The 16,322-nt window shown below is 43.5% G+C and overlaps 1 protein-coding gene across 1 annotated transcript in view; it reads right to left on the bottom strand.

Moving 5' to 3' along the window:
- Window positions 1–8,356: 8,356 nt before the first annotated feature.
- The window catches only part of MRPS27 (mitochondrial ribosomal protein S27), a 98,750-nt gene continuing 90,784 nt past the window's right edge, over window positions 8,357–16,322 (bottom strand). Inside the window, exons 9-11 of the mRNA XM_023207949.1 lie at window positions 14,857–14,999; window positions 12,463–12,630; window positions 8,357–9,977 (exon numbers count right to left, since the gene is read on the bottom strand). Coding sequence (XP_023063717.1) covers window positions 9,738–9,977; window positions 12,463–12,630; window positions 14,857–14,999 — 551 coding nt within the window. The 3' untranslated portion in view covers window positions 8,357–9,737. The remainder of the gene's footprint in view (window positions 9,978–12,462; window positions 12,631–14,856; window positions 15,000–16,322) is intronic.

Below are 16,322 nucleotides of genomic sequence, written 5' to 3'. Positions count from 1 at the left end.
TTGGTTTGCTCAGGATTGCCCTGATTTCAGCACTGAAAGTCCTGTGTCCCAGAAAACCCCTTAGTCCCTGGGAACCACTGAGGGCTAGTCACCCTACCTGAACCCTGCCCTGCTGTTTACATCCCCTTCTCCCCCCATCCAGGCACAGTGGAGGGGGAAAAGTTGGCATCAGTGTTCCTTCAGTTTCTTTTTTCTTATCTTCTGAGAAAATCAACAAAGGTCTGTTGAGGTCCTGTGATCATATTTTCTCTTCTTAATTGTACCGCTTATTCGGGATGATTTTCTATATCCCTACAATACTTTTTTAAAAACACTCCTGACTCACGAATTCTTGGTCCCTTGCATAATCCAGAACTATTTCCTCTTTGATCTTGTATTGTATGTCTTGGAAATTCACTGGAGCCATATATGCAGTTTTGGTCACAGCCAGTTCGTTTAATATGAGCAGTTCTTCTGGATACTTCTCTAGAGGTTATTGGCAATGTTTTCACAGATGGTGGAGCAGGGCTTCTGAGGTCTGCTTGACTCACAGGGAGATCTCTCTATATACCAACAGACGCGGCTCTATTTCATGGCTCAGATTGTCCCCACTAAAACCAGAAATGCATGCTGCTTTAATTGCAGTCTCAGGAATTTAAATGCCATGTGTAGACTGATGATTTTTATAGTAATATCTGCAGCCTGTACATCATCTCTTACCTCCAAATTCATATATCCAGTGCCCATTAAAATCTCCACGTGGATATCCAATAGTAGTCTTTAAAATACCCTAAACCAAATGTAACATGTCCCCAAACAAACCCCTGATCTCCCTTTGCAAACTGCCTCTCTCCTAGGCTTTTCTACCTCAGTAAATGACAAATGCATATTCTTGTTGTTCAGATCAAAAATTTTGGCCCATCAGCAAATCGACTGGCTAGCAAGTACTGCTGGCTTGACCTTCAAAATACATCAGTTGGATACCTTCTCCTCATATGCACAGTTACTACCCTTGTCCAAGTCAAATCATTTCTCTCCTGGTTTATTGCAGGAGCATCCTAATTGACCTTCCTGTTTCCTATCTTTGCCCTCCTAGCTTATTCTCCGTGTTGCAGCTACAGTAGAGTAACCCTCTAAAAATATTAAGTCAAATCATGCCACCCATGCTCAAAGCTCTTGAGTAAGTTCTCCTCTTAGAGTAAAAGCCAGTGTCAGGCTTACACAATCCATCCATCCTCTACCCCTTCTCTCTGACTTCATTTCCCACTTCTCTCTACCTTACACATTCTGCTCCAGCCATACTGGCCTCCTTGCTATTCCTCAGGCATTCAGCCTTTCATCTCGGGGCCTTTGTGCTATTTCCTTTGCTGGACATGCTTTTTCTCCAGGTGATTCCACAGTTTTCAATCTCACTCATGAGGGTTTTTGTTCAAATGTCATTTTCTCAGGAAGGCTTTCCCTAACCACCCTATTTTAAGTTGCAATCTCCACCATTTACCTAGCACTCTCTTTTTCTCTACCTTCCTGGTCTTCATATGACATATTATTTTTATGATCAAGGTTGGGGCAAAGCCCGGTGCGGTGGCTCACACCTGTAATCCCAGCACTTTGGGAGGCCCAGGTGGATGGATTACTTGAGGTCAGGAGTTTGAGACCTGCCTCGCCAACATGGTGAAACCCTGTCTCTAGTGAAAATACAAAAATTAGCCAGGCATGGTGGTGCACACCTGTAATCCCAGCCACTCAGAAGGCTGAGGCAGGAGAATCTAGCCTGGGTAACAATGTGAGACTCCGTCTCAAAAAAAAAAAAAAAAAAAAAAAAAAAAAGGTGGGAGTTAATGAGCCAGAGCCTGGGAAACACTCATACCCAGCAGTGTCCCAGCATGCTGTTAATGGAGAACATTTGTAATGGGCGTTAATGGTCTATTCTACCTACTATCATAGGCGTATTCACTTTGGAGGGTGTTTTAAGGATTAGAACATTGTTTCCATGAAGCATCATGGGAAACAAAAGCCAAAAAAACAAACAATTCTACCACTGAGGGCATCAGAGGATATAATACCCCTTTTATAAATCTTCCTCATAGTCCTTGATCCAGCATTTAAATTCCATGATGAAATTTATTTTCAGGTGCTTTTTACAAGAATAAACTCCTTGTTTTCTGAATATGTCTAGCTCAGATCTGGAATCTCTTTCATACATCATAATCACAGCTCAAGCAATGATTTTGTTTTAAACAAAGATCCCAGTGGTTACTGCCACAACCTCAGCAGTGTTGCCACCGTCGTTTGTTTGGATTTCCCTTTACCACACAGGTAATAACATCCTCAAAGCAGTACGCAGTATCAGCAAAAAGGCTAAATCCATGGGGAATAAGAGGTTATTTTCAAGCTAAGACACTGTTATTTAGAACAAAAGGCAATTTTCCTTTGTTGAAAAGCATTACTTTCCAACCATGTCCTAAAGCAAAATTTTTAAAATTGATCATTTTCAGGATTTGAAAATCTCATGAAAATACAACCACACCACATTTTCTGCTTTGATGACTCACTAAAGTCAAAGCTCTCTGAGACCTTTTTCTACTTCATCTCTTTCTCACCTATGCCCAGGGTACCAGCGGAATCACCTTCCACTGACTCACGCAAGGTCACTTCACAGCATCTGCATTTTGGAACTCAAAACTCCTGCTCCAGTTACAACCAGACAGCAAAACCATATAAATCACCATTTACTCTTTTCCCTAATGGATCTTACTCAGGAAGAACAATGGCCTACTGTGCATCACTGCATATTGTATATTTATATTCAGAGTTAGACAAGAAACAGCTACTAAATTAATGATTCTTCTAGCCTGAAATATCATTTGTAAATGAGCTGTTTGCTACACATATCATTGTTGGGTCTCATCTACATTCCCTGAAAAAGTCCTGTGAATGCCCCACCCGTAAATCCTAGGCCAGGGTTTCTAACGTCGACATTGCTAACATCTTAGACCAGATAGCTCCTTGTTGTGAGCGACTGTCCTGTGCACTGTAGATGTTTAGCAGCATCCCTGACCTCTACGAATGAGATGCTAATAGCAGCCCTTCAAAATACCTTGACATTATCAAATGTCAGATGCTAACAGCAGCTCAATCAAAAATACCTTGGCATTACTAAACGTCCTCTGGAAACAAATCACTCTTGGTTGAGAACCACTGCCCTGGGCTTACTCCTGGTCATCGGCAGACAGTTCTCCACCAGTGGATGGTGCTTCTCTAACAACACCTTTCAACTGTGTGTTGACAGGTGCGAATGTGCCAACCTCACTAGAATCTCGGTTCTTCCTGGTCTCTGCCCAAGGGTGTTTCCTGGTCATGGGAGTGTGATGGTGCTGCACTAGGAGTAGGCTGTAGTGTTCCAACCCATAAGGGAATGGACTGAATGGGCAAATACTTAGCTAGCTTCCTTGCCTCTCAGAGGAAACTGCTGAGGTGTGCTCTTCATGGTCTCTCAGAGGGTCCACAGCAAGAATGAGCCGGTTTCCACAGTCCACTCAATCATGCACCCTTTGTTGGCTCTCCTTTCTACCCTGTCTCAATTTCTCCTTTCCTCACCTGCTTTCGTGAGATCACCTCCAATGAATGCACCTGCACTCAAATTTCTGTCTCCTGTCTTGCTTTAGGGGGAACCTAAACTGAGACTGTGATCTTTCGAGTTTGGGAGTGCACTTTAGGAGTCAGATATGGGTTTGACCCTGGCTCTCCAATTCCCAGAGGGAAACCCTGGCATTTAATCACTTCTCTAAGTTTTTGTTATCTTGTATGTAAAAAGAGCTGTAATAATGGTCATATTCTTGCGGGTTAAATAGGATCATGCATACAAAAATTTAATATGGCACTTGGCTATAAATGGTCAATAAACATTGGCTTTTATTATTGGTCTAGAAATGATAAGATTTGTGTTATAGCTTCATCACTTCCTAACTCCTTCCTTTGAGGCAGGTAAGTGGGATACACATATGTAGAGAGAATTCTGATGTGATGCATCATGCTCACCCCCTATTTTCCCCCCACAAATCTTCCTCCTGGTGCCAATTTTGGCTTACACTACACTTTGTAGAAATCCAAAGAGGCTTTCTTTGGCATTAAACCTTCAGCTTAGGACATATGGCTTCTAGCATCTCAGTATTTCTGCTGGGAATTATACCTCAGTTGGAAGACTTTCCTTTCAACCTAATAAAAAATATTTCACTCAATAAATGTTTATAAGCCCCTTCCTCATGGTAATGCCTCTTCTCTGTGTTGGGCCACAACCGTGAACAAGATACACAGAGTGCCTGTCTTCATGGAGTTTAAAGTCTGGGGCCAGTCTCATCAATTAGTTCTAAATAATTAATTCAGAATCCATAAAATGCTTAAGGGGTTTAACACTCCAGGGGGTGTTGCAGACTTGCTGCGATGATGGCTCATAAAAAAAGCCTGGAGAAAGGGATAGCCTGAACTGAGAACCACTGAAATACCCGAATTGACCTGGCAGACCCAGGAGAAATGGATTAAAAGTCTCAGGGCAGCCTCCTGGAGTGGATACATATATCACAGGAAGCCAGAAGACCCAGCGGAGGACTATGTTCCCTCGAGGGCCAGGTGGCACGCTGCTCATCAAGGTCACTGGGAATGCACTGGGAGAGGGCAATGGTGAGCAGGCACCTGTGTCACTGGGTTTGGTAGTAGACTAGGACTCACAGTAGGAAAGGAGGTTATGCTCGGTGTTGTTGGCAATAGGGATGATGGGTGTTGAAAGTCTCCCCCATCTCAAGCAACAGAGGCTAGGCAGTAGTGCCTCCTCCCCCCTTTGCTTTTCCAGATGTAGGACCTCCACCTGAAGGCTTTCCTCACCCAATCCCAATTCCTCCACCTTTCATTTCTCACAGGCTTTATCCCCCCAAAACTGCTTTCACTGCCACCTCTGACTCATGCTGACCTGCTTTCTGGGGGGCCTAAGTGACACAACAAGCTTCTAGAAATGTTTTTCATACCTAATTCTAAGTTCTTTGTTCCACCACAGCAGCTATTTTTCCTTTCCTGGGTGGTTAAAACAAGAGGGTTTCCCAAAGTCCATGAGTTACCTGCAGCCAACAACAACAACAACAACAACAAACAACAAAAAAACAAAATTGTTTTCAGTGTGAACAAAAGGTTTTAATCAACTTTTTTGGTCTTGCTCTGTTGCCCAGGCTGGAGTGCAGAGGCTCAATCTCTGCTTACTGCAACCTCTGCTTCCTGGGTTCAATCGATTCTCTTGCCTCAGCCTCCTGAGTAGCTGGGATTACAGGTGCCAACTACCATGCCCAGTTAATTTTTGTATTTTTAGTAGAGATGGGGTTTTGCCATGCTAGCCAGGCTGGTCTTGAACTCCTGACCTCAAGTGATCCTTCGGCCCGGCCTCCTAAAGTACTGGGATTACAGGTGTGAGCCACTGTGTCTGGTATAATCAACTTATTTTCAAAGCCTCTGACTACTTCTTGTAGAATCTAAACCAATCTTCTCACACACCTACCTGATTCCACAGCCAACAAGACGGTTGGATGCAAGGCTGGGTGCCAAGGCAACACAGCACCAAGGGGAGGATAGTACATCATTTTTCTTTCTTCTCTTCTTTCCACCACCTTGCTTTTTCTTCCTTTTTATGGCCAAGGTAAGTATGGGATGTGGGTCAAAACAAGTTTAATCTGAATTGTTCATTTTAGCTTAATTTAAAATATTTTCTCATGAACACACCACACAAGCCTCTGTGGAAAGAGGACCCCAGGGCAGCTTGAGGCACTCGTATGTGACTAATTAATGCACAAAGCAGGCAATTAATTCCCTTCATTAGAGCTCTTCCCATCGCTGGGCTTAAAGTGATCTTCCTGTGAACTCCCACATATATTAACTGTTTGTCTAATGACACCTTTCAGCTGTGTGTTGACGGGTGTGGATGTGCCAGCCTCACTAGAATCTAAGTTATTTGAGGGTAAAATCTATAGTTTATTCATCCTTGCAAACTCCATAGCACTTGTATAGTGCCTTGCACACAGTATATGCTGAACACTTGAGAGCCTCTGAAAGCAGTGCTGGAACAGACAGTACATCTGCTGCAGACAGCAAGCTTATAAGAGGTGGTCAGTGGTACCCAATGGAGCGGAGTGTTTAAAAGAAAAAAAAAAAAAGATCACTGTAGCTGTGCAGCAGAGTGGTAAAGCTGTAAGCCAAATTCTCAGCATCTAATGAATGAGCAATGAGCCAGTAAGTGTAGATACCCTTTCAAGAAGTTTGGAGACATAAGGAGACATAGCATAACAGCTTGACTGATGGCAGGGTAAAGGCTTTTTTCCTGTTAAAAAGCGTTGAATAAGGTCTTGAATAAGACTATAGACTTAGAAGAAATCAACAGAGATGCTATAAGATGGAAAGGAAATGCTTGAATGTGTAGAACAGGTGGGCAGGTACGGGTCAAGGTCACAAATGAAGAGTCTAACCTTGGAAAGGAGGGAGGGGATACCTGTATTTGAAAGTAGGAAGGGTGATGGCGAGAACATCTGCTTGTAGTTCTGAGGGCAGAGCTTCGAGCTAACACAGAAGAGAAAAGCTATGGAAGCAAATATGAGAGTCAATTAAAGGAAGGACTATTGAGTTGAAGAGAACAGCCATAATTTTGTAGAAGAATCTAATCAGCCTAATACTATGACTTTATATATCTACACTTAGTAAGTCAGAACCAAAAAGAAAATTAATGGTGGTGTTATCAGTTTCCTAGGGCTGCAGTAACAAAGTACCAAAAATGGTGTGGCTTAAAATAACAGTTCTGAAGGCTAGACTCAGAAATGAAGGTGTCTGCAGGGCCAGGCTTTCTCTGACAGCTCTAGGGGAGAACTGTCCTTACCCCTTCTAACTTCTGGTGTTTGCTGGCAAGTCTTGGTGTTCCTGGGCCTGTACAGTCACATGCTCATCTTCCCTCTGTGAGTCTGTGTGTGCAAATTTCCCCTTTAAAAAAAACACCAAATTGGATCAGGCTGACCCTGATGATCTCATTCTAAATTTGATTACCTCAATAAAAGAACTTATTTCCAACTAAGGTCAGATTCTAAGGGACTGGGGATTAGGGACACAATTTACCTTTCTTAGGGAACACAATTCTACCCATTAACAGATGGGTGCAAGGATGTAGGTTGAAGGCTGGTAAGTGAGCCTGGATAAAGGGAGTGAGAGAAAACCAAGATGCTAATGAGAACATCATGGGGATGGCTGACCATGGGGCCCACAGTGGAAGAGAAGCAGATTCTGGAGGCCAAGAGTTGGGGTGATGGGGTAAAGGCTAAGGGTTAGCAGGCGGGAAATTACAGGGCAAGCTGGTTCAGCAGCAGTCATGGTACGAGACAAGCCTGGGAGAGTGGGGACTTCAGGCTCTAAGATCTTGGATTTGTGATATGAGGCTGGAGGTTTGGCTGTCACTATGGCAGGTCGGCTGCAGAAGGTAATTTGTCACTGGGAGATGACCCAGTTGAGGTCATCTCCAGAGACCAGGGCACCAAGAGCAGTTTCTCCATCCACATGGAAGAAATATAGAAGATGACATCAGGGAAAGGGACTAAGGACAACTGTATTGGGAAGAGCCCATTGTGAAGGAAGGCGGGAGAGTATCCTATAGCTCAGGAGATAAGGACATGGGGAAAGGGCAGAATACTTGGAGGGGAAAGACTCCAAGAGTCCTGAGAAATGGGGCACAAGTGTGGAAGGAATCCTGAGGAGCAGGGAACATGGAAATTCCTGTGGGACCACAGTACAGTGGCAGAAGTGGTCTCTTTTGGTGAAGACTGGAAGTAAAGTACATTGGGGCTGGAGGGGGAAGAAAAATGAAGGCAAAACGTTGAGCCAAAGCCTTAACCAGATACTTCATGTTGTGACAGTCATTAATTTACTGGGCAAAAGTTGCCCTTCGGTTTGTCTTGAATGTTCCTCTTAATGTAATAAGAGAGTGGCTGAAAAGCTATCGTTGGTAAACCAAAATGTTGGAACTGACTTTTGGTCACGGCCCGCTGCCTAAGTAAGATTCAGCAGCTTTGCTAGTCTAAAGGGCCCTGTGATGGATCCTGACTAGAGTTCCACATGGAGGCCACAGGCAGGGAGAGGGGCAGCAGGGGAGCTGCTTGGTTTCATAAAATGGGGACACTGGTACCTCCCTCATAGGGCTGCTTGGGTTTTCAGCCTACAGTTAAGTCCTTACTAAATATTAGCGGTAGTAGTTATCATTATAAATCCCATAGTCTGAGGGAGGGTTGAAAGTACGCTCCTCAAAATCATAGTAACAATGAGTCCCTCTCTCCCTTCTCCTTTTCCCCAAAGATAAAGAATACACTAACGTGATCCCAAAACATTTATTTCCAGAGGTTGTTGACAGAAGAGTACAATCTTGAATAAAATTACACCACTGTACTTAAGGGCAACACTACACAGTAAGCAAAATCTGCCCTGACCACTTTCACAGAAGAGAAACTTCAGAAAGGAATTTTCCATCTCCTGACAGTTTTACAACATTCGTACCTCTGACGTACTTCAAGCCTCAACCCATCTCTCATTTTCTAACTTCAACAGAAATGTGTGTTCACAAGTTGTGTGTGCGCACATGTGCCTGTGTGTACACAAAAGGCTCATTTCACCTACTTGATAAACGAGCTCAGATGATGTTTTAGAAAAAAAAAATTGGAAAAAAAAATGTTACCCCAACACGACGGAGAAGCCAAGCCAAAAAGGCTTCATGCTAGAGCTAGCTTTCTTCTCAAAAACTCTTACATCCTAGAAACGTCCCAGTGGGTGCCTAAAAACTGAAATCCAGCGAGTTCATGGCCTTGAGTTCACTCCTGTCCTGAATTTCTCCCAGTGTAGGTCCAGAAGGGCAAGATGTGCCAGAAAGGAGAACGTGGGAATGTGTGAGTATCCCACAGCCAGCCCACAGTGCAGCCTGTACTCAGAGAGGAGACTCAGGGACACAAGGTCTCAGGATGCAGGGCTCACCTTGGCCTCATGTGCCTGGGCTGGGGAGAGGGAAACCATTCAAAAGCCTGTGCTTGGCTGGGCGCGGTGGCTCACGCCTATCATCCCAGCACTTTGGGAGGCTGGGGTGGGCAGATCACTTGAGGTCAGTAGGTTAAGGACAGCCTGACCAACATGGAGAAACCCCGTCTCTACTAAAAATATAAAAATTAGCCGGGGGTGGTGGTGTGCACCTGTAATCCCACTTACTAGGAGGCTGAGGCAGGAGAATTGCTTGAACCCAGGAGTTGGAGGTTGCAGTGAGCCGAGATCGCACCACGGCACTCCAGCCTGGGTGACAGAGTGAGACTCTGTCTCAAAAAAGCAAAAACAACAAAAAAGAAAAGCCTGTGCTTCAGACTTGACTCTTCAGCCTTGGTTTCTCCCAGTACCGTCACTGGGTCTTAGGAACTTTAATGCTCATAACTAATCCCTGTGACCCAGGAACTCCATCATGAGCCTCAAGAGCCCTCCTTAAGGTATTCAGCCGGTGACTTCAGTCTGACCACTAGCCACCTGCATAATTCCACAGCCCTTCTTGGCATCTCGATGGGCAGTCATGGTGCCTTGCCATGTAGGGCACATAGCCTGCTTTAAGAAAAGAAGATGGGTAGAGAAAGCTGAGGCTGCTGTCCAGGCCACTGTTGAGTCCTCGCACGGGGTTGAGTGAAGTTCTTGTGAGAGGGTTGGGGTCCTGGGGGACCCTATTAGGCAGATGCCTTCGCTACTTTCTGAGCCTGGTACTCCTGCTTCGCTTTCTCCCTCTGTTCCTGTTCTCTCTGGATCAACTGTACACGGTCTAGATGCCACTGCTGCAGATTCTGCTCATAGGTGACGATGTCCTCTGCTTCACAGGTGGAGAGTTTTTCCTTGACAAGCTGGGTGGTCAGACTTAAAAGACTTTCTGACTCGATTTTGCCCAGAGCCTGAAGCTTAGAATGTAAGGCCTGTTGGAAACAAAGGGGACAAATGAGGAGAAAGGCAGAGAAGTGAGAGAAGGATACAAAGAGGAAAAACTAGCCCTGAGTGACTGACTTTAGATTTGAACAAAAGTTTGCTGACTCGTAGTTTAGTCCTCATTCTAGTTTCCCAGAATGAAGTCACCTGGCTGGTAGAAAAAAACCATTTTGTTGGGAAATGGTCATGCTACCTTTCACCCAGGTGCTGTTAGCTTTTGTTATTTTCTTCACCTCGGCAATTTTGCTAAGATGCACCGCATGTGATTTCTCTCCTTTCACTCACAAACAGTAAATGGAATTCCATATGCTGTGTCTCCCTGTGTAATTTCTTGTTTTAAACCACAAAGATGGCCAGCCTCTAACAAATCTATGTTTCCACCCTGACCTAAACCAAACCAAGCAGCAAACTCCAAGAACAAGAATTCTAATATGCAAACAAAATGGCAGAGACATCTGATAACTGGAGCAAGCCCAACCATACTTGTGCCTTCAGAATAACGGAAACAAGTATTTGCTTTCCTGGAGTTCCTCTCAACAGACGGAAAACGGTTCAAGGAATAGCTCCCCTGAGTGCCTGCACTGTTAGAAGCATCCACCTGCTGCGCTCCACTGCAGGTCAGCCTTTACGTACTGCCTGCTTACAGCTCCAGCTGAAATGGCAGCTTGGTTTGGTTGGTGGTGTGTTCCCGGAGAAGTATTAAAAACATTAATCTATTTAAGTACTTCGAGATGTACTCTCTCATTAGAGAGAGAGAGGGCCACTTATGGGGCCAGCTGTAGCTTATACCACACATCCCCATGTTCCACAAACGCCACTCATTGGCACAGGAAAGGAGGCTTGCTCCAGTAACAGGGCTGGAGGTGGGCGGGGTGCCCAGGCTCCAGGACGGCCCAGAGGCCTAGTGTGAGAGGCAATCATATAAAAATGGCTCCCAAACAAATGACCTCAGACTAACAAAAATCAGGTAACAGGAAGAAAAGGAAATGTAAAACAAAAACGATTTCTCTCTGATAACGTTCTTCATGCGGGGTTTGAGGCCAACAAGACAGTTTGGGACACCAGAAAGAGGACTCAACTGTGAGTCGGCAAACTTTTGTTCAAATCTAAAGCCAGTCACTCTGGGCTACTCTTTCTCAGTTTTGCTGCCATCTAACATGAGAAAGGTAGTCTCTAGCATCCAGAGATGTTGCAAGCAGAAATGCACTGGTGCCCAACACGCAGTTAGTAGTCAATAAATACTTGTCTTTTTAAAATGTTCATAAAAATACATTCGTAGAGGAATGAGGGCTGACAACGTAACGCAGGCACAGGTTTCTATTCTCTGAGGCAAAGTCTATAAGAAACAAGAGAAGGAAGTTTTAATTTTTAAAAATAGTGTGGCAACCTTGGTCAACGTGAATGCAATGAATCATAATATATGGGGCTAAGGAGATTTTTTTCTTTAGCCTTTCTAAATATACAAGGTTAAGCAAAGAGCCTGAAGGGGCAGACATGCAAATTCTCAGCCCAGCTATACTGCCAATTCTCTGGATACCTTGGGAACATCGATTAATCTTTCTTTCTCAGTTTCAAATTTTAAGAGGGAAGTTGAGCAATGACTTTATAGAAGTACTGGGCGAAATTGCTGCTAAAAATACAACAGGCTCCCCCTTATAACACTGGGAATTAGGTTCTGTCCAATTACTGAAAGGATTTAAACACAATAATCTAGCAGAGTTTACATCTTATCAATACCAAAATGACACAAGTCACACACAATAAGTGGGAAAGTTTTTTGCTGTACAAAGAATTCCCGTTCTGGCAGCATTTTTTCCCCCTTTGCACTAGACAAGAATCAAAGCAGCTAAGAAGCCAAGAGTTCAAACATTGAACATGGTTCTTTCCTGACACTGATCACAGAGCATTTTGGGGTGTACAGAGTCAGAAGCTACCAAAGGTAGCTTGAGTTCTCAGGGCTGTAATGGAAAGAAATAGTGCAAACTGTTTACAACTTCCATGCAGCACAAGAGAACAACACAGCTGCCAAAGATGAGCAAAGAGAGATGTCCGCGTGTTATCTCTACATACGCAAATGTGGCATTATAGTGTCTAACTGGGTTTTTAGGTTATCAAGCACATTTAGTGCAAGATGGAGAAATGGCCAGATACTTTCCACCTGGGGTGGGAGTCAGGTTATTGCTGAGGAGGCAAGCAACTATCTAGCCAACAGGTGCATAGCAGGAATGAGTGGGTAATGACATGCTACCTTAGTGAACAAAACTGTGACCGATTAGCTCAAGTACAAAAGGAGCGTAAAAATTCCATTGGTTTAAGACCACTTCCTGTGCAAAGCAATACAAATGTAATTTTTGATGTCAGTTTTTAATGCCTCTTTGTGTGTGACATTGATGCAGAAAGAATGCTTGTCCATCACCACAGGAGAGAAGTGTGTTTTATACACTGCTAAGAGAGACACATTCTGCTATGATTCACCTGAAATCGTTCCAGGTATTGAGGAAGCTTCGACTGTTCTGTTTCCTCGAGGTCTAACTGCTCCACCAGTTTTTCCCACCCTTGGTTGTCTTCATCTTTTTGGGACTGCTCCTCTGAAACCCCATCAGCTGAAGTCAGAGCCTTCAGCACTGCATCCAGCACATGGAGCTGTGGAGCAGAAAGAGGGTCAGCAACTACATGTTTTATGGCCCAAAAGCACATGGTGAAGAGAGGCTGGAAAAGGTGAAAGAAAGCAAGAATGAGCTCTAAAAGACTGTGAAAAGATTTCTCTTATAAAATTGTAGAAAATATAAATGGCTATATTTTTTCACATTATAAACACCCTATCAGATGGCATGGAAAACAGTACAAAACAAATAGTAGAAATAAGCAAGCTAGGCTGGGTATGGTGGCTCGTGCCTGTAATCTCAGCATTTTGGGAGGATGATGTGGAAGGATTGCTTGAGCCCAGGAGTTTGAGACCAGCCTGGACAACATAGGGAGACCCCATCAATTAAAAAAAAAAAAAAAGCCAAGCATGGTGGTGCACCCCTGTGGTAGGTCTCAGCTGCTCAGGACGCTGAGGCAGGAAGACTGCCTGAGCCTGGGAAGCGGAGGCTATAGTGAGCCATGATCACAACACTGCACTCCAGCCTGAGTTACATAGTGAGACTGTCTCAAAGACAAAACAACAAAATACCAAATAAGCGAGCTAAGAATTATTTGTATAAGTGAATCAGCGCAATGGCAGCTAAGTTCGCTTTTAGTTAGCCAGATAGGAATCCAGGAATAATGCTTGATGGACACTAAAGTATTTCCTACTTCCATGTCTTTCTTCCTCAGTCAGTTTGGATTTGGGTCAAAGGGATAGACAACTACAGAACACAACCAACCAAAGGCCATTTTAAGTGTATGTTAAAGCCTCTGGATATAGGCACGGGTCTCCCTCAGAGAAAGATTTTAGCTCACATGGTAGCTGTAAATTAAGGATTGGTATAATGCACATAAGCTGCTGGCAAAGACCAGAGATGCATACATGAAATTCATTTGAATGAGGTGATTCCTGTGACTTAGGAAGTAAATTTAAAAACAGAAGGTTTTTGTTTTGACCCCTCTCCTCTCTACTTTCACTTTGAGGTACATCTCCCTTGACCCACGGAGGGCCTAATGATCAGAAATGGGATATTAACAACAGCAAGGCCAGCAGAAACACCTGCCTGGAAACCAATTAATCCTGTCCATGTCACATCAGAACACAAATCCTAAAAATATGCCAAGGCCTTTTAATACCACTAATACATCACACCCAAACTGGACACATAGCACATTTTTGCTGACATGTGAACACATTTTCTACTGTTAGAATGCAAAGATTGCAAATCTGGCTGAGATTGGAAGGAATATTTCCCTAGCAAAGTATCTATGTATAATTTTGTGTTTTCAATCACCAGTACTGACTATAGCAGGGTTAAAACAAGTATAGTGACAAATGTATATCCTTTGTTATAAATGTCTGGCAAACAGCATAATGATTCACTAGACAGAAGTGTAAGGTGACAGGACAGACACCAGACCTGACCACCTCAGGACTGAAATGAAAGCCAAGAGATGAGCCCTAGCAACCAGAGTCAAGAAAAAACAAATATGAGGCTCTATGGTAACCTTTACACCATGGTAACAAGACAACCAATATCCTTCTCAGGCCTCAATTGGCTGTAAAAGCTGTTTGGACAGGAGCAGACACTAAGGCTGCCTGTGGGGTGTAAGGCGCATCATGTCTCCTGGAGATAGAGCAACCCCATACTGTAAAGGGTCCTAGGTGACCAAGAGGCACGAGCTTTGGGACTGGTGGGAGGGTAGTGTTCTTGTTCTGGTAAAGTGAACACCTTAGAACTTTGAAAGAAACATCTGGGTCAGATCTCATCAGCATTACACATTCACAAAGAATGGTTTAAGAAGGTTCCATGTCTGGTCCCCAGATTCATTTCTTGAGGACTTTTATGGGGAAAAATGCTATGTAGCCTACATGCTATGTAGACTACATGGGGTTACAGAAATGCCAAACATATTTAAAATGAAATTTTACCCTCTCTTGAGTTCCCAACGAGGTTTTTTTTTTTTTTTTTTTTTGGTAAGGAGGTGAGGGACGAGGCAGTGGAATAGTTTTTTTTTTCTACACAATGAACTATAAATCAATGTTAATCAAATTTTCTAGTACCTTTGGTCAGGAGCATTGAAAATGTTTGTCGTTTTGCCTTTTTCCAACTGGATAAGTACCTATTCTATAGAAATACAGAAAGTAGGGGTAGGGGAAAGACCATGAAAACAAATTTAAAGCTCAGGTTATGGGAAACAGATGGCTAAATCTTACTGCCTTAGAGCTGAGGAACATACCGCTTCTCTACACAGCTTTATGTCTTCTGGGGAGGCAGCCACTTTCTCCATCACTTGCAGGGCTCTGTCAAGGTAGCCTGGTTTCCATATCAGAGGCATGTTGTGGTACACAGCCCGTAGCCCTTGCTGCAACTCCACCTTCCCTGTGGCCAAAAAGAACAATAACGAATGCTCAGCTATGTCTTCCCACCATTTCTAAGACTGAAGACCTGAAGGCCAAAGTGAATGTTCACCTGGCAGCTCTAGAAACAGAGAAGGATCATTTCAAATCTGTATCAAGAGACCCATCTCATCCAGTGACACTTCAGATGGATAATGAAGAATGTGGTAAAATTCACTGTATCCATTTTGTAACGCAAAATTACATGAACTTGTTTTTCTTCTTTCTCATTTGGGCTGGTGGAGATTTTCATGAGGATGTATATATAAACCACTGGGCTGAGGGCAACTGAGAAGCTGACATATATGGCTCTAGGTAAGGATACCCTTAAAAAACAAGTCAACCGAGACACAATTTTTGTTTCAAGAACAAAATCTTCCCCAGAAAAAGGAAATCTCACAACTTTCCTACTGTGAAAATTTTGTCAACATCCGACCACCTTCCCTGCTAGGAAATGTTTGCCATTTTTTGGAATCCTTCAACACATCCAATCCTTATGAAAAAAACCCTCATCTTTCCCTTCTTTCCTTTGAGTTTCATGGTTTTAAAATCACAGAGTTCATGCTCATCATCTTTTAGGATCTCTGGACGTGAATGATTCTCTGGGTACCTCAAGCCATCACACCTGGAGTTCAAGATGTGGACACCAGACAGCAGGATCTTCTGGTAGGGAGATGGCTGTCTGTATTCCTGTGGCGCAGAACCTCTCTGCACTAATGACCAAAGTCACCTTGAGCTGTCCAGTCTTAAATCTACCTTCTTTTATCTTTCCTGGGAAGGAGGATTTGGGAAAGCCAGAGTAGGACACAAACAGACAAAGCTTATCAGGAGACAGCTAATTTTAGACCTTTAAGGTGCTTGGGGCTGGGCTGCAGTTACATTCTGGGCAGCTGCTTCCATCAGGGTTGAGTGAGGCTGCATGGCAAATGACACAATGAGAGCAAAGAGCTTCTGATCTGATAGCTGCCATCACAAAGAACCAGGGCCTCTGCTCACAAACCACAACAAAGTACATTTTCTTTGCCCTGTCACTTCTGACCAATTCAGGCTGTGTGACAGTCCTGTATGCTAATCTGAAAGCAAAGGAAAATACATGTAAATCAACATCAAAAGTAGGTGGCAAATAAGGAAAAAATGATTTTTAAAAAGAGTGGTCAACTCCTTTGTGAGTCTGATAGACAGTCAATAAACTCTGAAGTTCCTCTGAGTTATTATATCAGAATCAGCATCAAGAATAACACTACATTCTATTGGCAAAGATCAACTTCAAAAGCAGTCAAACTGCTGTAACTTTGTGTTTTCAAAA

Source organism: Piliocolobus tephrosceles, chromosome 4 (genome assembly GCF_002776525.5).
Source record: "Piliocolobus tephrosceles isolate RC106 chromosome 4, ASM277652v3, whole genome shotgun sequence".
Lineage (NCBI taxonomy): Eukaryota > Metazoa > Chordata > Mammalia > Primates > Cercopithecidae > Piliocolobus > Piliocolobus tephrosceles.
The sequence above is the reverse complement of the archived record's forward strand: the minus strand, read 5'-3'. Positions and strand labels throughout refer to the sequence as shown.